The sequence below is a fragment of the Salarias fasciatus genome, chromosome 7, assembly GCF_902148845.1.
Source record: "Salarias fasciatus chromosome 7, fSalaFa1.1, whole genome shotgun sequence".
Classification (NCBI taxonomy): Eukaryota; Metazoa; Chordata; class Actinopteri; order Blenniiformes; family Blenniidae; genus Salarias; species Salarias fasciatus.
The window spans coordinates 22,585,274-22,607,256 of record NC_043751.1 but is presented as its reverse complement, the minus strand read 5'-3'; the positions used below and the strand labels follow the sequence as shown (position 1 = coordinate 22,607,256).

At 41.5% G+C, this 21,983-nt stretch overlaps 1 protein-coding gene across 2 annotated transcripts in view; it reads left to right on the top strand.

Moving 5' to 3' along the window:
* necab2 (N-terminal EF-hand calcium binding protein 2) overlaps positions 1-21,983 on the top strand; it is a 137,911-nt gene that overhangs the window by 74,588 nt on the left and 41,340 nt on the right. For both annotated transcript variants that reach the window (XM_030096063.1, XM_030096062.1), the window contains exons 6-7: positions 8,212-8,348; positions 8,787-8,911. In XM_030096063.1, the coding sequence (XP_029951923.1) occupies positions 8,212-8,348; positions 8,787-8,911 (262 nt within the window). The remainder of the gene's footprint in view (positions 1-8,211; positions 8,349-8,786; positions 8,912-21,983) is intronic.

The following is a 21,983-nucleotide window of genomic DNA, read 5'->3' as shown; positions in this document are numbered from 1 at the left end:
GCTAATGGTGACCTTTACCCACCCGGAGTTTCTTGGTATAAATGAATTTAATGAGAATCTCTTCTCCTGATGTGAGAAAATTAAAGCCCAATCATGACCTGACACTTAGCAGAAAGAGAGTAGTTCAGTTTTATTATATGTTGCTAAGTGACACATTGATTCTGCGTCCAGTTAGTGGGCAGTTTGCAGGTGATCAACTAAAAATAATAGCATGAGTGACGCGTAAAAACAGGAGGAATCAAAAGATGGTTTTGTGAGCTTTAAGACCTTCGTACTCAAGAACAATCAGCAGGGAATGTAATCTCTTCAATATTTGTATATTGTTCATATTTAAGATATTGACAACATCCTTGTCAATATTGGTTGTGTTGTCATCGCCGGCACATTATTTGTTTATTATTGTGCTGTTGCTGGGATGTTTCAGTTGTCAGCACTGTGTAAATCAGTTCGGTAATTGATTTGACCTTTAAGTTCAGCTGATTCCACATCAGTTAAGAGGAAGACAATAATGCTATGAAGGCTGTACACTCGTAAGAAACAGCCACGCATGGCAAAGAAAAGTAGCAGGGAAACTGCTGAGAAACACTCCCAGCATGCATGAAGAGAAAGAATCAAGCATGTCAGCTGGTTCTCATGCTAATGCATCACCGATACTGTGAAAACAGACTGACATGATTACGTAGCTCTGAATAATTGAAGCGCTCCCGCGTCTAGTGAACAGTTTAGTGAAATAATAACTGATGAGATTTTTTGAAGCTGATGCAAACAGTCGGCACCAGCAAAAAAGACAGAGACCAGTGAAGCTTCGGTGATTGTAGTGAATTTAGAATTTTTTTCTAAATTTGCTAAAGTTGCTGTTTTTGACTCACTTTGTCAGCACTCACACTTTTATGGTCAAATAAAGAATTATCATGAGTTTGAATTGCAGTTTGATTCTTAAACTCAAACTGAAGGTAACGTGTTTGCATGGTAATTGTTGAAATTGATTGTGTTTGATGGCCGTACCAGTCATACTCAAGGCAAACACACACTGAAACAAAGCTTTTCACTGCTTAGACACTGAAGAGGGGGTAATTTCCCCCAACGAGGCCATTCCCTGTAAACACTGATTACCACCTTCGACAATCTCCTGTAATCAGCCACCTCCATCTCATCACAAAAGTGTGTGCGTGTGTGTGCATGTGCATTTTTCTCAGGGTAATGAGGTAATTTTGTTAACCTCAAAAAGACGTGATAAAACAAGTAAGATCTGGTAGAAAGAACAACACACACACACACACACACACACACACACACACACACACTCACAGGCCTTTGTGTCCCCCGCTGGCTCAGTCAATAACTCCCACCTCATTAATTTTTTCTCATCTCATAAAATTCACGTCAGCTCCAATTTGTGTTTACAAAAAGCGTGGATACTTTGAGACCGCTCCCCTTGTAAACTATTTCAACCCATGATTTTGGTGATGAGCGAAAGAAGACACAGCGAGACTTACAGGTGAGGGGAGATGAAGAGCTCATGCAAACACACACACACACACACACACACACACACACACACACACACACACACTCGTAGTCACAGATTTTCCCCGATGCTGGGACTAATACACACTGTGGCTCATCAGCAGGCTGTGTACAGAGAGGTGCTGCTGCCTCCTTCAGGGTCGGTGAGCTGTGTGAATTATAGATCACAGATTTTCTACCCTGGGTTTTGTAACCAGGCCCATGGGACACACTCGGGGGAATGAAGAAAAAGTAAGGCAGGCACAGAGGCTGCAAGATTTTATGCGGAAGAGATATGATTTGCAATAAGCCAGAACAGTTGGATACATAATGTATTTGTGTTAACTGTGACGGCATATTGTGTTTTTAATGTTTTCCTGCAGGAAGATAAATGCAAATGTAACTTAATATAAGTTTAGAACATTTGATCAAAAAGTTCCTGGCATGCACAATACAGAAGTAAATGAACAGCAGAGGTGCATCCAGGTCCACACACGTGCTCTAGTTTGAGTTTCGATGTTACAGAAGCATTGAAGGATTGAATTCATTAAAGGACACTACTAAAATATGTCATTGCTCAGTTTTACACTAATGATTGTGATTTCTTTAGGTAAAACTGTGAAAGAAATTATTACCAGACATCCAGTTTAACCAACTTACTTTTTTTCTGTTATTGTTGATTATTACTATTTTCCATGAATTTGTTACGATCTGCTGGAAACAGCTGTTGCTTTCAGTTACCATGGTTTGAAGATACAGGCTGTTGGTATGCCTGCTGGGCGTTACTGCCTGACGCACCTCCACCAGTGCACTCGATGCAATTGTACTCCCCTATAAACCTATGGGCAGGAACGGGTCATCAGCTGGGGACCACCAGTCGCGGATGTTTCGCTACTTTAACCCCAGAACATCTCTTGTTGGCGGAGCTGATGCCCTAGGTGTTCTGCCCCTACCCACTGTCTCTCCTCCTTAACCACAGCCAGAAGCTGCCCTTCTTTGTCTCCTCTGCCAGTTCCTTGATGGCTTTCCGGCTCCCTGCTCCTGCGCAACCAATGTCTCGGAGCAGGCGAACTGTTGAGGATCCCACAAAGCCCCTACACCCCGCCTCAATGGGGCATATAAGGGCTTTCCAGCCAGCCTCCTGACACTCGACTGCATACTTGGAACGCTTGCGTTCGTTGGCAGCCTCCATCCCCTGTTCCCATGGGACAGTGAGTTCCACCAGCAGGATGGTCTTGTGTGGGACTGACCACAAAACCAGGTCTGGTCGGAGCGATGTTTCCACTATCTCCCTGGGAAACTGGAGCTGCCTCCCCAGGTCAACCCTCATGGTCCACTCACCCCCGGGTGAGAGGAGTCTTGGTGTTGCTCTCTGTTGGGTGGGTTTGGGGGTCTCCCCAGCTCTTGCAAAGGGGATGGGCGGTCTCACTGGAGCAGGAGGTGTGCTGTTGCACTGTTGTCTGCATGCCTCTGCCACCTCTGCCAGCTTTTTTAGCACCAGGTCATGCCGCCATCTGTAGTGGCCTTGAGAGAGTGCAGCCTTGCAGCCTGATAGGATATGCTGGAGGCTAGCATTGATGGCATTGCACAGGGGGCAGCTTTCTTCCACGCCAAACCAGAGGTGGAGGTTTTGAAGACAAGGCAGGGTGTCATAGGTGGACTTGATTAGGAAGCTGAGTCTGGCCTGGGGGATCTTCCACAGGTCAGACCACGACAAGGGCCTGTCTGTGACACCTTCCCAAGACAGTCTCCATGACGACTTTGGGCCACTGCTTTGATGCGTAGCCTGTCTTGCTCCGTCCTTGCCACTTCTGCCACCACCATCGCTCTTCGCTGCTCCTTGGAGGCCTTGGACCAGAAGAGGGGGACCTTGCCTCTCCCCAACCCTGCTCGACCCTCCTGGACTCTTCCGATGACCTCCTGTTGTTTTAACATGCTGATGGCCATGTCAACCTCCTCCTGGGCTTTCCACTTCCTCCCTGTTCGCACTTGGGTGCCCGCTACTCTCACTAGCTGGTCAGTGGACTCCCTCAGCTCCAGCACCAGTCGGGCCTTTTCCTGCCTGTATCCCTGGCTGATGGATTGCAGTGGCAGTTGCAGCGTGTTCCTCCCAAATAGCCCCACATCTGAAAGCCATCTTGGAAGACCCAGCCACTTCTTGATGAACGTGTTTGCTAACCTGTCCATCTTATCTGCCACTGAGGAGGGGACTTCGCACATCTTCAACGGCCACATCACCTTTGGGTACAGTATGAATTGATAGCTCCATACTTTGTACTTGCCAGGGAGCTGGCTCCCGCCAATCCTTGCCAAGCCATCCGCAAGCTGCTTCCTCACTGCTTCCCCCATCTGCTTGTCGGAGAGGTCTGCCGTGTAGGGTGGACCGAGGCTACGGACGGGTTGACCAGCCAGCAACGGGATCTTCTCACCACCTGCGACAAAGATGGTGTGGTCGTTCCTAACCCCTTTTCTGAGGGACAGGCTACGTGACTTGGCAGGTTTGACTTTCATCCTTGCCCAGGATGCGCTCCGCCCTCCGTAGGCTGGCGATGCTCCTCTTCACCTCCTCCCACAGCGGCTTCAGGCCCTCCTTCTCCTCTAAACTCGCCTTCCTCCACTGCCTTCGAATGTGACGCCGCCTCTTCACCAGTGCCTCGATCTCCCTCTTCCTCCTTCCCTTCTGCTTTGGGCCAACGCTCTGCTTTACTGCCAGTGTCCCGAACTTGCCTCTGCACTCCTCATACAGTATTTCCCCAGTACTGTTCAAAGAAAGAAAGAAAGATTAAAGTGAGGCGTCACATGCACAAAAAGAATGTGATCCTATACAGTTGCATTTGTAAATGACTGTAAGAGATGATTTGTCGTGGTCAAAGCTGTGGGAAAAAAATGAGCAAGAGAAAAGATTCCTTTTTTTTTTTTTTTTTTTTACAATTATTGCTTCATTTATTTCGAGCACTCAACAGAATACATACAATTTGAAAGAAAATAATGCAAATCTATCCATTAGTACTTGACACCAAAGATTATTATTAGTGCAATTACAAAACAAGGTTATCTTTATAAAAGTCCAAATAAAAGTCATAGATGATCAGCTGATTGAGTTTATGCTGCACTAATTATGCTAAAAATGATTTATTAATAAAGGTCAGTCGAATTACAATAAGAACGGCAATCCGTACTGAAAATGAACCACTTTTAAGACAGAACAAAATGAAGCAAAACGTAAGCATTTTCAGACGTAACTCACATAAAACCCTTTTAGAATAAACTGCTCGTATTTTGCTCTATCTGGTACACACACCTAATATTCCATATTCATGAAGGTAAAACCTTATAAATGTATTTTTGTTTGTTTATTTGTGTCTGTCCATATATGGATGTGTGTGTCCTGTATATGGATCAGCTTCACATTTGTGTGCTTGCAGTATCACGTTTGCAAAAACTTTCTCCTTCTTCTTCTTCTTCTTCTTGCGAGAAATGCATTTTGACACCACACATGTAATCAAAGAGAGTTCTGTTTGCTGGGGAGCAGATAACGGCTCGATTCTTTTCTTGGGCGCTCCCGAACAGCAGCAGAAACCTCACTTGACTGTTCTACATGAGGATTCTGTGCGCTTGAGCGTCGTTGCCTACATGTTTGCTTTCAGACCCACGTGCGCATGTGTGTGGAAACCATTGACTGCGATAATGGAAGTCAATACGGCATGTGTGATTCAGTGTCCCGCGGGAGCGTTTGTCTTTGATTAGAGCGCAGCGGAGAATGGCTGACTGCACAGGAACCTTAATTGCCTCTCTGAATCACTGCACTGTGACTTCTGACAGTAAAGCTGACATGACCGACTGACTCCGCTCTCTGGAGTACATGTGTAGTCAATTATGGCCGGGTTCTTGATAGTGAGGGACTTCTGTATTATTCTGGCTGATGTTCTGCCTTACACAGGTCTTGAGCAGTGCTCGAAAGTTCAGTTTCTTTGAATATGAAATGTCTCGTATGAAGTCGCTGTGTCATTGTTGAGCAGTTGAAGATAAATGTGAGTTGCATTGACGCAGCTATGGCACGCCACCTTAAATCTCATTGCACCCCCTTCATGCCACCTGACTGTAACCTGTCAGAGTTGGGAAGTTAAATCCTGAATTTACTAATCTCTTCTATATAGTCTATTACTGTTATATCATCTTCAGGTGAAATTATCCAAGGTTTTCCCTCCAATGATCTCTTGTCCTCAGGATTTCCTCGCTGGAGTTAATGCCTCGCCCAGCCTGGAGCTCTTTGAAAACCACTGACCTAAGCCACCATTAGCACCATGGGTTCATTGAGAACAACCTTCAGCTGACTGAATCATCTCCAGCTGACTTGTTTGAACCTGTTCAATCCTGGAGGTACCTGTACCAGGAACAGGCTGTAGATCCTACTTGATTTTCTGTTTTCAGAGGGTTGCTGAGTGAGCAGGATCATTGAAGCGGCTGCCCAGTGCATCTATGACAATAATGGACGAGGCATTCATGTTTCTTTTGGTATTGTTGTGTGTCGTCAGCACAGGGTCAGTCGAATCAATGTCACAAAGCCTTTGATATGTGGCTATTCTGTGACTTTTATTTTGTAGTGAAAAAAACAGTCTGATTTTGCTTAAGTGTACTGTGAATGTAATATGACTTTTATATGCTGACTTTAACATTAATTGTTTTGCCTTATCTCTCTTCTTGGGACTTGCAGTCTTTCCTGAGCCTTTCTATTGTTACTGTTTTTTTGTTCTCACAGAAGAAAAACTGTTTGTTGAAAGTCTTTTTCTCATTTTCAGCAGTACTTCAACGTGTTATCTTCTGACAGCTACATCCCATAGTATTACATTTCATTCAGTGCTCCATCCAGTTACTCTCTGGTAAACTCAAATGGAAAAGGAAACAATACCTTCCCTCGCAGATCCTTGTCGTGTCTACAGGAGCTTCAGTTTGAATCCACTTTTTATTCTTACTTGATCACCTGCAATGTGCATTTAAACCACAAATGCGATCTTTTTGCATGAAGATGCATTGTACACATGACACAGGATGTTTCTTAAGTCAGGCCCAAACTAACCAGACAAGTGCAGGAGCCCATCACACTACAGGATTATTTTTCAGCACTGTGTAAAGCCAACCAGAAATAGATCGCTCTCAGAGCCTCATGCAGCTGGACGGGTCTGCTGTGCCTCCGAATGATTGGGCACTTTTTGAAAGATGGTCTTTTTTTTTTTTTTTTTTTTCCTTAGCCATCAGTTGAATCCCTAAATAATTAAAAGGTTGCTGTGATAAGGTCATCAGACTTACAGCAGCCCGTCTTATCTGAAACACTCCAGTCCTCTAATAGATGAATGTGTTCAGTGTCAGCAGAGCAGCTCAGGGTCTCCTGTCTGATGCCGTCGTCAGGTTGTCCCTTCTCTTTGTACTTTTCTTACTCTGATTTTTTTTTTTCCCCCTCCAAGAATCCCTTCAAAACAGCTGTTAAATCAAATTCTCATTTCCATAGATTTCCATTATGGTTTTGTAGCAGCACTTGGGACCATTTAAAACAAGCCTGTGATAATTGATTACCAATGGATCCATAAGCTCTTTCTAAGCTCTGGTAAGAGTTACAGACTTCATGAATGTCCATGTATATCAGTATAACGCTGATTGATGTCGACAGGTGAAGATTCCATTGATTCCTGGCCTTTTCAGGGCTGTGGCCTTGTGTTGAATAAGAAGAATGGATAATATGTCAGCCTGGCCTCCGATTCTGAACCAAAGCATACAGTAACAAAACAACATTTTCACATCCCTGCAGAGCTTCCTCCAAACTTAGACTGAAAGGTTTTCGATTCTGGCACGAGCCTTTTAGGCCCAAAACGTGCTCCCTAAATAGAAGATGTTTGTCTTTTTTGGCTTCCCTACATGCTGCCTGTCCACCTTGAGAAACACTTCAGCTGTCAAGCAAATACACAGAAGGATCTCTGAAAGATCCCTGCTGGAAAATCTGTTCAAATGAGCGAATGTTGGATGTGGTGCTGCGCTGTGATGTGTAAAAGACATCATGAAGTAAACTGAACGTCTCACAGACTTCATATTGATGGTTTGTGTGGGTTATGACCATTTACTAAATCTGTCGCGAGGACAACAATGCTTCATGGTAACCTCTAAAGGAGAAGAGTAGTGTTTAGGTTTCCATCTGAAGTCCAGGCAAAAGGCCACTCTGTATGGAGTTTGCATGTTCTCCCTGTGTATGCTTGGGCTTTTTTCTGGGTTCACGGTATCTCAAGAAGTAGTTTTGTTACTAAATATAGTCCAACAAATCCCTTCTGTGTGAATTTTACTTCTGTGCCAAAAGTTCTGAATGTATGAGTTGGTGATCATGATGACCTTAGATAAGATGATGCTGGTACTAATGAAAAATACTAAAATATTCTTAAGCAACACTCTTAGCATCGCTATTGTGAAGAATATGGTTTCTGTTACAGTTTTTTATTGGTCCAGTCAAAGTCATGTACGTTAGATTTGGTGAATGATGGCTCTAAATGAGATGTACACATGGCTGTCTGTGTCTCTGCGACTTGCAGGATGTTTCATTCTTCTTTCTCAGTGAGAGCTGGGACTGACTCCAGCCCCCCAACGACCATGTGTTCAATAAGTGGGCATCAAAGATCACTGGCTGGATTGAAAGTTAATTTATTTTTGTTTTGTTTTCTCCAGGTCTACGAGAGAGGAACCAACGTGGAGCAGTTTGTGACCCGTTTCCTGCTGAAGGAATCGGCCAATCAGATCCAGTCTCTCCTGAATTCGGTGGAAAGCGCAGTGGACGCCATTGATGAGCAGCACAGCCAATCAGGGTAAGTAGGCGAGTCCATCGCGGGCTGCTGTGTCTGATAATAAAGTGTGTGTGTGTGTGTGTGTGTGTGTGTGTGTGTGTGTGTGTGTGTGTGTGTGTGTGTGTGTGTGTGTGTGTGTGTGTGTGCTTGAGAGTTAAACTCAGATTGTCAGCGACTCGAATGGTAACCAGATTGTGTTTCAAGTGCAAATCGTCTTTGGTTGAAACATCCGTCGCTCTCAAACAGAAACCAATTTCATCTCCTTTATCACACTTTCATCACATTCATTCTTGCCATCATTCCTCTCTTTCTATTCCCAGTGTTTAAGTCAGTCGTTGAAATCCAAATTACCTCGCTCTTCTTTCTCCATAATCTCACCGTGTCTCTATTTCCTTCAAGTGTAATTAATTCCTGCTTTCCCGCCTCTCACTCTCTCACTTCCGACTCGTTTTATTTCAGTCATTTACCTGCCAAAGTGAGTCCACGCGTGTCAGACAAGCGCCAAGAAAACGCCGTCCCTGACTACCCGCCTAACAACAGAGTCAGCGCCAGGGAGGCTGTCAGGACCATCAACACTGCCTCAGGTGACGAATGCGAGCGGACGCGCGCACACACACACACACACACACACACACACACACACACACACACACACACACACACACACACACACACACAAGAGCGTAATATGATTATGGAGGCCATCTGTCAAGCGCTTGTGTACTTAACGTCATGTCTCATGCCTTTCATGGGATTACATTATTCCTTATGACCAGTAAATCAAACTCTGACTAATAGTCGATATACATACACTCACTCACACACACACACACACCAGAGACCTCTACTACGAGGTTCCTCATGCGATACACATGTTTGATCTGTTATGAACTTACACCAGATGTCATTCCTGTTTTAAATGGAGTCTCTGGTACTTCGTGCAGGACTTAAAGGTGCATTAAGGAGTTTGCACGTTTTATGCGAAACAGCGCCCCCTGCAGGCCTTGGGCGTAATGCAGCTTAGTGAAAAACTCGTCCCTGTGGCTCGCGTGCACGGAGGAGAGGAACTCCTTCCTCGCTCGTTTAGTAGCGCTCAGGTAAAATTTAAGTTTCTTTTACCTGGTGGAGTCTGTGCTGGAGCTGTGGCAGTGCTAGAAGCCAGACTTTTCTTACTTTCTGGAAGCTCCTGCTCAGTTGTTGCTCACTAAGCATCTGGCGGAGTAATGGTGGACAAAATGAAACCTAACCAGCTGGAGCGTGCATTACGTCATTCCTTTCAAATTTTCCCCCCAAAAATTCTGGTGCCGGACCGGCACTGCAACTTTCAAGTGACAATTTACCGCCGTTAGAGGTACTTGCAATGAATATGTCAGGGCACATTGTACACATCATTAAAAATGTGTAACATATTTATGGTGGAAAATAAGTATTATTAAGGTTGTAAAACTCCTTAATGCACCTTTAAGGCCGAGACACATCAACTGTGTCATTTCAACAGAAGGACCACCAGTTTAAACCTCCTGATATCTGCTCCATAAAATGAGTTTCAAACTATAAATTGGAGCTTATTTCTAGAACCAGATCTTTATGATCAAATCGGTCTTGGTCCCTACACTTTGGAGGCTTGAGTAAAGTTTGATTTACGTATATATGAATTAATGCATTCACACATACAGCTATATATGATTCGAAGGATATTGCATTTGAGCTTTATTTTTTTCGAACATATAACAATAAAGAAATGACAGTGCATTGACTGATAATTTCCTGCAAATTTCCTCTGAACTCAACAGTAACTATTATTACTGCCAAACTGTAACCGCAGTCGAAGTCCATCCTTAAAGAAATGGTTTGTTTTCAAATATAGGACAATAGGGTCTCAAAATGTGTGAGTAAATTCATTTAGATTGCTGCAGCAGTAAGAAATACATGTCCTCTCTCTCTCCCACAGACACACACACACACACACACAAGCAATTTATCTGTCACTGAAAGACACGTTTCAGCTACATGAGCAGGTTTGATGTTTCTTGATGTGGCGAAAGGCCGCCGTAGATTCATTTCAAACAGATGCAGTGGAGAACGGTTCAGAGAAGTGAAGGGGTGTAGGAGCCAGAAAATAAATGAGAGGAGAAAAAAGAGGGAGAATGTTGACAGGTGGTTAAATTATCCTTGAAAGTGTTGCAAATCAAACCTGCTGAAGTGAACGTGTCCAGTCAGCACTGAGCTCTCGAAATCTGCTATGCCGCGCTGTTTTTGTGGATTGCAGAAGTCAGAGTAGCTTAAACAAGCAGTAGATTGATTAATTTGCTGACTATTCTCTTGGAAGACGTCCACAACCCTCATTATGATCTCTTACTATCTCAATTTGACTCTGTTACAGTCTTTTTTCTCACTTTTGTGTTTTAACAGCTGGTGGTTAACGCTCTATTTCATGCTCACTTTGAGGCTTTGCCCCCCCCTCCAGCAAATTGCTCACTGAAGAAATGACACTGAAAACATTGTTGTGATACAGCATCGCTTAATCGCAACACAGGCGGCATTTGAGAAGAGTAAAAAGGAATTATTCGGGTTAAAGTGGGGTGAAAGGCTTAAAGGTGCATTAAGGAGTTTTTCAGCTTTAAAAATACTTATTTTCCACCATAAATATGTTACACATTTTTAATTATGTGTGCCCTGACATATTCATTACAAGTACCGCTAACAGCGCTAAATTGTCACTTGAAAGTTGCAGTGCCGGTCCGGCACCAGCATTTTTTTGGGGAGAATTTGAAAGGAATGACGTAATGCACGCTCCGGCTGGCCTGATTGAGTTAGGTTTCGTTTTGTCCGCCATTACTCCACCAGATGCTTAGTGAGCAACAACTGAGCAGGATCTTCCAGAAAGTAAGAAAAGACTGGCTTCTAGCACTGCCACAGCTCCAGCACAGACTCCACCAGGTAAAAGAAACTTACATTTTACCTGAGCGCTACTAAACGAGCGAGGAAGGAGTTCCCCTCTTCCGTGCACGCAAGGCACAGGCACGAGTGTTTCTCTAAGCTGCAGTTACGCCCAAGGCCTGCAGGGGGCGCTGTTCCGCATAAAACGTGGAAACTCCTTAATGCACCTTTAAAACACAAAACTCACCTGACTCAATACGTGAGATGTTAATATAAAGCACCAGTTAAAGGTGAATGATGTTCTTTTTGGGGGTCAAAGTGTCATTTTGCCTGAGCTGGAGGTCTTGATGAATGGAATGCTGCTGCTCAGTGTCAAGCGAGACTACGGATCCTACCTCTTATCTATGATGCACGATCGAAAACACAAAGTAATGACTGTCACTCTGGACATCAACTCAAGTTTTACTCCCCAGTTTGTAGATAATGACAAACAAGTCAGACTTTGCTTTCTATGCAACCCAAATACTCAAATGACGCCACTTTCTCAGGAATGCATCTCAAAAAGCCCGATGGTCATGTTGTGTTCAACAGTCCCGCCTTTCCCCGGTCAGATTCCCTGAGTCAGTGATGCTTTTACAAGTAACAGCAGAGTGACAAACACCATGTGAACCCTGGGAAATCACCGCTTTCCCCAAGGAAAGTAGAAGGTTTTGGAGAATATGCTCACGTCGTTCAACATGCAGGGAAATGTACGCTGTCCAATAGGTTCTTTGTTATTTCCTGAAATGGATTTATGTTTTAGATGTCAAGCTTTCCTCTAATGATTTAAAATATTAATAGATATCTGCTACTAAAATTAAACTGAAATTCATTCATTCATTCAACTGTTGCTGTACAGCAACAGCAGTACAGATGTGCATGAATGTAGTGAAACTGAATGCTATCCTTTCCTCGATTTGCTCCCACGTTGGATATTTTCTTCCTATAACAAGGCTGAATTTGCTCAGCAATATAAAGGAGGAAACTAACAAAAGCACTTTTTGATTTACGACCCTGTGGATGCAGTTAAACATGCAAACCTTTGAGAGCAGCTTTGCTTTGGCTTTTGTAAATCTTTGTTTTTTTTTCATGCAGATTGACAAAAACACACACACACACACACGCACGGATGTGTGCTGTTTGACGGTGTTAGATCAGATGCAGCGCGGCACTGACGGCCCTTCATTCTGCCTAAAAGCAGTTTACAGTTTGTCGTGTACCTGGAGGAGCTCATCCTCCTCACGCCCAACACGCGCTGTACCGTGACAGCGGCGAGGAGGGAGCCTCTTTCATTTTCAGACGCGATACAGTCTGCTCACCTTGGAAAGAAATATGCATAAAAACAGGGAGAAGACAAATGTCAGTACATTTATTGCTTTGGATATGCAGCTATTTGTTTGTGGAGGCAACAAAAGGTTGAATCATAAAGGTAAATATGTCCGCCACTATAAATAAACAGCCTGGTAGAAAATGGAAAATCCATTCCTGGCAACAGTCTTTTGTCCTCAAAAAGCACTTCTATTGAGTGTATATGTTTGGTTTTTTTTTCCTGCAAAAATACACTTCCAATAAAGTAACAAGGAAAAAGCTCTCAGTGGATATCAGAGAATCTTCATTTTAAACTAAAACCTGATTTCTTTCTCCAGGGCGTTTCAGAGTGTAAATTGTGTTTGATATTCATTTTCAGTAAAATTAGTTATTTTCTTTTAAAAGGTCAGCCTGATGCCTTTTGCCTACATTGTTATTGAAAAGAAATAATGAAACTGAGTGCATTGAAGGGTAAAACACTGAATTATTCTACACATTTCTAAAATTGGATTTAATCATTTGAATCATACAATAAGCTGTATGGTAAAACTGTTGAGGCAATAATTTTGTATAAAGACTAGGTAGTTTAGAAATGTTTTCTGAAAGACGTTCAAAGTCTACTAAAATTTTTACCACTTTCGAAGAGAAGCATTTAAGATGACATTAAGAGCTAATGGCTGATTATCTTAACAGCCTGAAGAGTTGAAACAGCTACCTGTGGCTCAATTTTTTAGTTTCTTAAAAGCTTAAAAAATAAAGGAATTGCATTTCTGTTTCCTGAATTAGATGGCTGCTGAAGTTTGCACACCTCCTTGCATGACATTCTCTTTAAATTTCACATTTAGGCTGAAATAAGTTTCATTTTGCTTCTTTACAGTCAAATTCCTCATCCTTACTCGGTGAAATGAAAGTGTGTGGACAGGGCTGTTATTGCTGCATGTCAAACTTGTACGAGCATGCTGTTTTATCCATTATGTAACATTTCCATGATGACAGCGGGAATTGAGTATAGCTACTGAATAATGAATGAATTTGTCCTTGGGCAACAAAAAGGATAGTTTTTCATAGATCAGCTGAGTAATATTTTCCTCTAATAACTCAATCCCGGATTTCTCGCTCTTGACCTCTGAAAGAGATGCAGATTTATAGATGGAGACTATCTGCTGCACGGTGCACATAATAACAGTAACAGTTCAGTGCTTTGGCCCTCTTCAGTATGGAAGACTAGGTGTGTGTTCAAAATGGTGCACACACTTTACTCTAAGAGGGGAATGAACAATGGGCAATGCAGTTTGCAAAATCTGAAAATATTTGCATTGTTTACAATGACTGGAAGAACATGATCAGCTGTGGCAGCGCTTTACAGTAAAATACTGAAAGAAGAACAGAGTGTTTCAGGGAAATCCAGTAACCAGGGATTACATTATAGGACTATAATAAACCAATATGGTCAACATAAACATTTACGGTTCATCTCTGATGTTAACATCTCATAGCTAAAATATACTAAGTCGATGGTTGATTAAAAATTTATGTTAAAATAAAATGAATCAACCAAATAACTGCAATAACTCATGTCATCTGAGATGAATAAAACATTATGATTAGAAAGCTTGCTTGGTAAAGTGTCTTGGATAATGATGGCAGTCTGCTGTTTGAGCGTACTTCGTCTCAGTTTCCTTCAGAGGCCGGCTCAACGGGCGCACCTTATTTAATTATGTGGTGTTTAAAAAAATAAATGAAATACATCCACTGTTATTTGATGGAAAAAAAAGTAAACAGTTTCGATAATGAAACATTTCTGAGGCATTTTAAGACACTGAAGAGAAATCTCTGTGAGGCTATTTTCTCATACTACCTCCAAAAGATACAACAGCCTGAAGAGAAATATCTTATTAATGAACCTTTAACACTGTGCTGCTTTGTAATACTTGTTATTTACAGGGCATTCTCTACATATTTTTGCATTAAAGATGCAATTACATTTATTTGACATATCGCAGCTTTCTTTTTCACCCTTCCTTTAGTTTCCAGAAGAAGAATGAGGTTACACTCAAATGACTTTCACAGAAAAAGCTCCCCTCTCCTCCTAAGACATTGAAAAGTTTCTTTAGCTGCAATGGGAACAAAATCAATACTTGACTCGTACATAAATCACAGCTCAATGGTCTGACTTTCAGCTCCTTTAGCTTCCCGAGTCTGACGTCTGCCACTGATCTGGAGAGAGTGTTGAGGATGTAGCTCAGTTTAAAGCAAAGTCAGAAAAGGCCTCTCAGCCTTGGAGTTAAAATCTGCACATTGGTTCATTGCTTTACTGCCATTAATAACCTCCTAATCTGCACTGTTCACTTGCTTTGAGTTTCTGTATATTGCTTCAGGACATAAACTCAGCTCATGCTCTAACGGACTAGTTGATGATACTTTTCATCATTTTAGTGAAACTCAGGCAGACATTTTGTCTCATGTTATTTGGACATTTGAGCAAAAGTTGGATTTTTGTGAAAAGGTTTCATTGGTAATGTAGCAAATGGCTGCTGTTACCTGAGTTGCTCCAGTGCGATCGGCATGTCAGGGCCTTAAAGCGAGTTTCTCAGGTGCAGTGAAAAATGCGTCGTAATTTTATTTCTGTAATACATTGTAGAAATTAAAATATTAAAGTCCCAGCCCCACTCATTATTATTTCGCTGAGCCGGTGGAGATGAAACCGTCCTGTTTGTGGCTCCTAAAGGAAGATGATCATGACTCACCTGATTCACGTCAATGCAGCATTTTGATGCATTCAGAGGTATTGAGTAATAAACAGCTGCGTTAAATCAAATAGATCAAAAAGTGTAGAACATGCAAGATATCAGTACTATCAAAACACACATTTCACTCTGCTAATATAACAAGCTAATGCAGCCAATGAATAGAATATATTGATAAAAATGGCTTTCTGTACATTTTTTCAAATAATTTGTTAATTATTAATTTAGTCTATGCATTTTTCATACATGCAATACATTAATCATTGTTTCACAGAAGCAGGAATGATTAAAATACGCACAGTATAAACCCTTTCTCTTTTAATATTTTCTTTGATGCAGCTCCACTGTTAAACAAGTCAAAGATGTAACAGCATCCTATTGTACTCTCTGTCAGGATCATGGCTTCCCCCTTCCCTCCACTCTGTTTTCTCCTCCGATCCGTCCCCCTCTCTTTCATACTGCGGGCTGTAAAAGCAGCGAGGCTGACAGCCGAGGTCCTTGATGTCAACTGTGCTTTGTCTTCAGCCGGGACAAGTCGATTGATTAATGGCTCCCGAATCCTCTACACCACACTTTTAGCTGTACATACACACAGGAAATAGCCTTGAAGTTTTTGTTTTGCTCTTTTTTTCTTTCCACAAATGGCCGTGCATGTGTGTTTTAGTTTTACTGCCACTGTGGGGACCAAAACCTGGGCACACACCACAGTTGTGAGGTCCGATCCCTCTTTTTTTTTGCAACTGAAAGTATGGACCTCTGACTAAAAACTAACCAACTGAAACCAACCAAGCTTAGCAGTTCCTCTCAGGGTTAATCGTGTGTTTTGAGAATGGGCTTCACAATATCTTACAGTAGCTGTTTTTCTAAAGTGGATTTTATTCACACTGATCTTGAATCAACTGTATCGCTGTAGGTCGTTTTCAACAACATTTTCAAACTCCCTACAGTCAGATTGAACTTTTACACTCTATGAAACAAAACAAAGAAGCTTGATATTGACTCAAGATAAGATTCAACAGTGAGAACGGTTTTTCTTTTCTCTCACTGCTCCATGTATTCATCCATTGATCACAGAGCAAACACACACAGAGAGGCACAATAACACACATACACTCACATCCGTACCTGTGGTCACCAAATAAAACACAAACTCACCATAACAGCCTGTTTTTTGGGAGCTGGGAGAGGAAACCAGAGTACCAGAGAAATCCTATATATATATATATATATATATACACAGGGATAACATGGAAATTCTACACAGAAGGCCGAGCCAGGGATTTCCTCACCATCACTCGAGGCTGCAAACCACCATGAGACAAGGCGGCCAATTTGCCTACTTATAAGAATTAAAAACAAAAATCCCAAAGATCCCAAATATCAAAAAGTAAGACAACTTAAACTACTAATGTATTATATGTAGAGAAATGGGTGCAGTCTTTGTATTTCGCACACACAGACAGATGTGATAGGTGATTCGCATCTCTTCATCTGGCTCTCCACAACTTTTATTAGTGGACTGCTTCAGTCTTGTATTCCCTGAATTTCTTCTGTTGCTCATGTCAACTCGGGGACTTTTTAAAATTTTTTTTGCCAAATTCAGATTTACTGTCATGCTGCATTAGGTTTGTTAATCTCTTCCATCAACATGTCCAAATCTTGGTATCAAATTGTAGTCATCATGCTAAAGCCCTCATCTGAACAATAAATACTGAGTGCACACGATGTGTTATTCTATCACCTGCAAAATGCAGACAAATGCAATGTACAACCTATTTATATGAGCATGCAATGTAACACATAGAGGAAAAAAGAGAGCAGAGGAGGTTGGAGAGGAGGGCTTTCAGGGTCTTTAGGCTGCCAACAAGTTACAGTGTGGGTCTTTGAGCAAAGCCGTTAACCCCCAGGAGCTACCCGGGTGCAGCACTGAAACCATTTATAGTGAAGGTTAAATATGAACAGGTAAATGAAGAAAAATAGGTTTTCTCAAACGGATCAATAAAATCTGCTTTCTTTTTCTTTCCCTTCTTTAGCATTTCAGAGTCTTTGTCTTTTAAAGAAAATATTGTCTTTTAAATGGTGTCTTTACAAAATAACCTGGACTAGATCTTGTTATCAAAACTCATATTGACTTCAGTTTATCAAAAAACACCACAGAGAAAGATGGAGCTCAACACTTACACAAAACGTGCACATGTCTTTCTTGCATTATTTACATGTGGCTGTGTACCTTTGTGTGGTATATATACTCAAGACAAAGTGTTCCCACACAACCATTATAACTTCCCATTTCTCCTCCAGCTCCTCCTCGCTCAGCAGAAGATACTAACATGTGCAGCTAGCAAACAAATTCTGTCTGCAGCTAATTCCTTACAATTTAACGCCGTGCATCTGGAGTGGTTAAAAAATAACACGGCACTCCAGCCAGCCTCTTTAAAATGCCGAGTGTCTCTTTTACTCCGTGCGCTCCACTTTAACATGTAGAGAGATCCCCGGCCCAACAGGCCTGCTGTGCAGAGTTATATGAGGGCAATTGCTGGAGGTGGGAGGGCTTTACTGAGCAGTCAATTTCACACTTTGTACAAGTACTGTAAGGCAAACACTCTGCACTGTGTGTCTTGTTAGGCACCTCTGGCTGGCAGAATGCACTGAGGTGAAAACAGCATGTGAAAGAGTTTGTTAGTCACTTGTCATTTTTTCCCCCCAACTGTAACAGTGTTTATTGATTATGGAGATACAGTAGACATGCCTCTGACTGACAACAAGCAAGTAAAGGCTTTTCTGTCAATGTGCACAACTTCAAAATGAAGGTTTAACGACATTTTTAAAAACTGTCACCGCTTTTGAGCGTTGTTTTTCCAGATAAATTCAAGTTGAAAAGTGATTTTACCCTTCAGTGTCATGTATTTCAGGTATTGTTTTTGCAGTGCTCCAATTATATTGAAACCTGCTGTAGACCTAAAGGTACAGTAATGTCATTGTAGCTTTTAGTAGGCTGCACAGCAACTTTGTGACACTTCTAATGGTTAAGATTTTATATTCCCGGGCTGCCAATTACCTGAGTAGATTTATCGGATGCCTGTACTGATTATCCTTTCCTCATATTGCGAAATGAGTTTGGGCTGAAATTCAACATTTCAGTTCAAATTATTGGGTTTTCAGTGCATTAGTGGAGGACTTGTTGAAGGAAGTAATCAAACATATCAGAGAAAGTTAATCTAATTTATGCAAAATAACAATAACCTGGACCCCAGGTTGGGAACCACTGGCTTAGATGATATTTCATAGGCTTTATTTTATTGCTGTTTTCTTGCTTTTACTTCAATGAAGTCCTTCAATCTATAATTTCAGCCAAAGTTTTGTCAGTTTAATCAACTATTTATTTATTTATTTTTAATTACAATGAAATAATACTAATTGCTCTTGTAGTCCTCCAAACTTTCTATTAAAATCCCATTACCTGCTGAAAAAAAAACAAACATAATTTCTAACCAGACACAATATTTTGATTAGTTGAACGCATCGGAAATGTCTGTTCCTTGTGTGTGTATTTGTTGTGCACATCCAGCTGTGCTGAATTTTGCACTTGAGAGACAATCCAGCATTGTTTTGACAATCTGTTGAAATGAATGTGTGCAGACATTTGAAACGCACCGTCTGCTCACGCCGGTGAGCCGAGCTGTACTTAAGACAGTTTAGACAACAAGCCAACGATTCTTACTGTTATTGTTCTCTTTGGTTCGAGAGTTGTAGTAAAAGTGGAAGTCATAAATTACAAAATAACAAATGATGCATTTATGTATGACAAGGCGTCTCAAAAGCTCGAGACAGCCGTTGAGTGGGTGGAAGTGGATGAGTAGGCCAGTGTCAGGAGGGCAGTGGAGAAGCCCACAGCCTGTTAATGTGCATACAGTAAACGCTCACTGCTGCTGTTTTGTGTGTCATCACATTACAGACATTAGCTGTCTGGCGGCTTTGAAGGCGAAATCCAATTTTCTGCTCTGGAAGGAGAAGTGATTTTACACAAATGTAGTGTTGACTGGGGTTTTCTGTCTGACGTGAGCAAACAGTTACAGCAAAAACCAACATTTCAAACAGATTATGTGAAATGGAATAATAAATCACCAACCCCCTGCTTAACTGACTAGTCAGCAATTTAAATATTTCCAAGTAATGACCATTTAATATCATGACAAATTGCTACCAAACATTTGCTTGTGGGTTTGTGTAGTTTAGTGTCCCATATATTATTTTTAAAATAGTTTTTTTTCTTTTACATCAGTAGACAATGTTAACACCTGCAGTTTTACTTTTTAACCTTAAACACAACTTCTAGATTTGACAGTGAACTTTAGCCTTGTTTCTTGCTTGTCTGTGTTTAATGATCAATGTCTTATCATCTGTCTTTTAACGGTGTCTATATTATCTATATACATTATCAATATGTGCATGTGCATTGAAACAGGAATTGTTCTCTTTGTTCCTACATTAACCGTAATTGTCTTTTATTATGATTTTGCGTGCTGAACGTTTCAGTTGCCACACACCAATTTGGAGGATGCTCCCAGCATTTAGAAGAAATCATACAAACCACTTTTTATGGAGTACGACTGACACTGCATGGCAGTGGTATCATCATGCTGTCAGGGATGCTTCAGGGATGTTCAGCAGAGACATGGTGAGTCCAGGAAAAGCCTGTTAAAGGGGGCTGTAGATACCTTAAAGCGGAATGGAGCTTCCAACAGGACAACACCCTTAAACATTCAGCCAGATCAACTGAATGTATCAAGGCACGTGTGTTTGTGTTAAAATTCATTCAGAAGAATGGAAAAAAATGTACAAAGCTAGGGGAGACATACCCCCAAAAGACTTGGGTGTAATTGCAGTGAAATATGGTTCTTCAAAATATTGACTAAGGAGGGCTGAGTACAAACGCATGCTGTTTTTTTTTTTTTTTTCCAGAGTTTTATCTGGAAAACGGTTCAAAACAATTTGTCGCTTTCTTTCCAATTTACAGTTTTGTGCTGCTTTGCTTTGGTCTATTGCATAAGAGACATGGTATATTTGTGGGTGGTGTCACATGTAGAATAAGTGTGTGAGTATAGTAAACAGTAAATGGATTTCACTCGTATAGTTTCCAGCTTTTCCCAGGCTTGAACCGCTCTCAAAGCACTTCACATTGTTAATCACATTGACCCATTCACAAACACATTCACAAACACAGTGGATGCGGCTGCCATGCGCTTTGGGGTTTGAACCTGCAACCCTCATGTAAAACTAAAAGACGACGCAACCATTTTTCTTCATTTGCGTCGTCACATTTACAGGCACATTCAAACGCACTCACACTGAGTGGAAACTGAAACTAGATGAATGTGGAGCAACTCAAATCAGCTTTAATTGAGAAGAAAGTCAATAGAGACGCCTCCAACCCCCCGACCGACACACACACACACACACACACACACACACACACCTACACACACACACACACACACACACACACACACACACACACACACACACACACACAAAATTTGAAGACTGTAATTCTTCACACACTTCTATAATTGACCGGGCCACTTATTGTCTAAGTTCATTGAAATGACCACTGGGCTTCTATCTGTGTTTCCATGGTTACGGGCTGTGATTTCGGTGTGTGTGTGTGTGTGTGTGCGTGTGTGTGTGTGTTCAGGATGGAGGTAGCTCCTAATTGACTGGCTGTTAAAGCTTTTAATGAAGAGTGGGCAGCCCGCTCTCCAATTAGCTGTGAGGGGCCAACAGGGGATGAAACGAGGCCAGCAGCTCGGGGGGGGTGCTGGGGAGTAAGAAGACAGAGGGTGAAAAGTAGGAAGGAACTGAGTCAAGAGAGAGAAACCAGAAGAACGAGAAGGTGATCGGCTGTCGCATTTACGTAAAATATGGGCTAAATGAGAGGAATCACATGTTCTACGAACACACACAAATAGACAGTCGTCATCAGTAAAGACAGTCAAGAAAAAGAGGAATAATCCAGCTGAAGGGTTGCACATCACTATAGAACCTCATGAATCTTTAAAAGCTCCATGTTAAGCATTTAAACACATAAATAATGAGTTTGCATCTGGGTATTACAGCCAAGGATAGCAGCTCTGTGCACTCCATTTCTCTGCGAGTCAGATGTGACAAAGCATGCGGTAATTTAATGAAGCGTTTTCAATTCTTGGCTCTCTAATCACAATATTTTTTCATCAATGAGTTTTTTTTTTTCTTTTTTTTTTTTAAATTTACACTTTTGCACTTTCATTTAAAATATGTAGTTTTACTTGAGTTTTGTTGTGAGGACCTTCGCTAACTCTAAAAATAAGAGTCAGAAGTCCTGGTAAGATTTGACCAAAGACATATTTACAACTAGAAGAACAATAGGGTCCCTGCCCTCTGGTGCTCGGTCCCTAATAGAATATGATCAATTCAAGGCTTTGTGATTCAGTCAGTCACTTTTTATTTGCAATGTGATACAAAAAGCTTATATTCTTTTCATAATTCTGACTTGAATGAATTCATCAAGATGCAAACTTGCTCATATACAATGTCTGAAATATAACATTAGAATGATCTTAGCTTGTATGGCAACATGTTTAGCACTGAAGTGATACTAAAGATTTAGATGATTTCAGTGATAAGTAAATTCTTCACATTGATG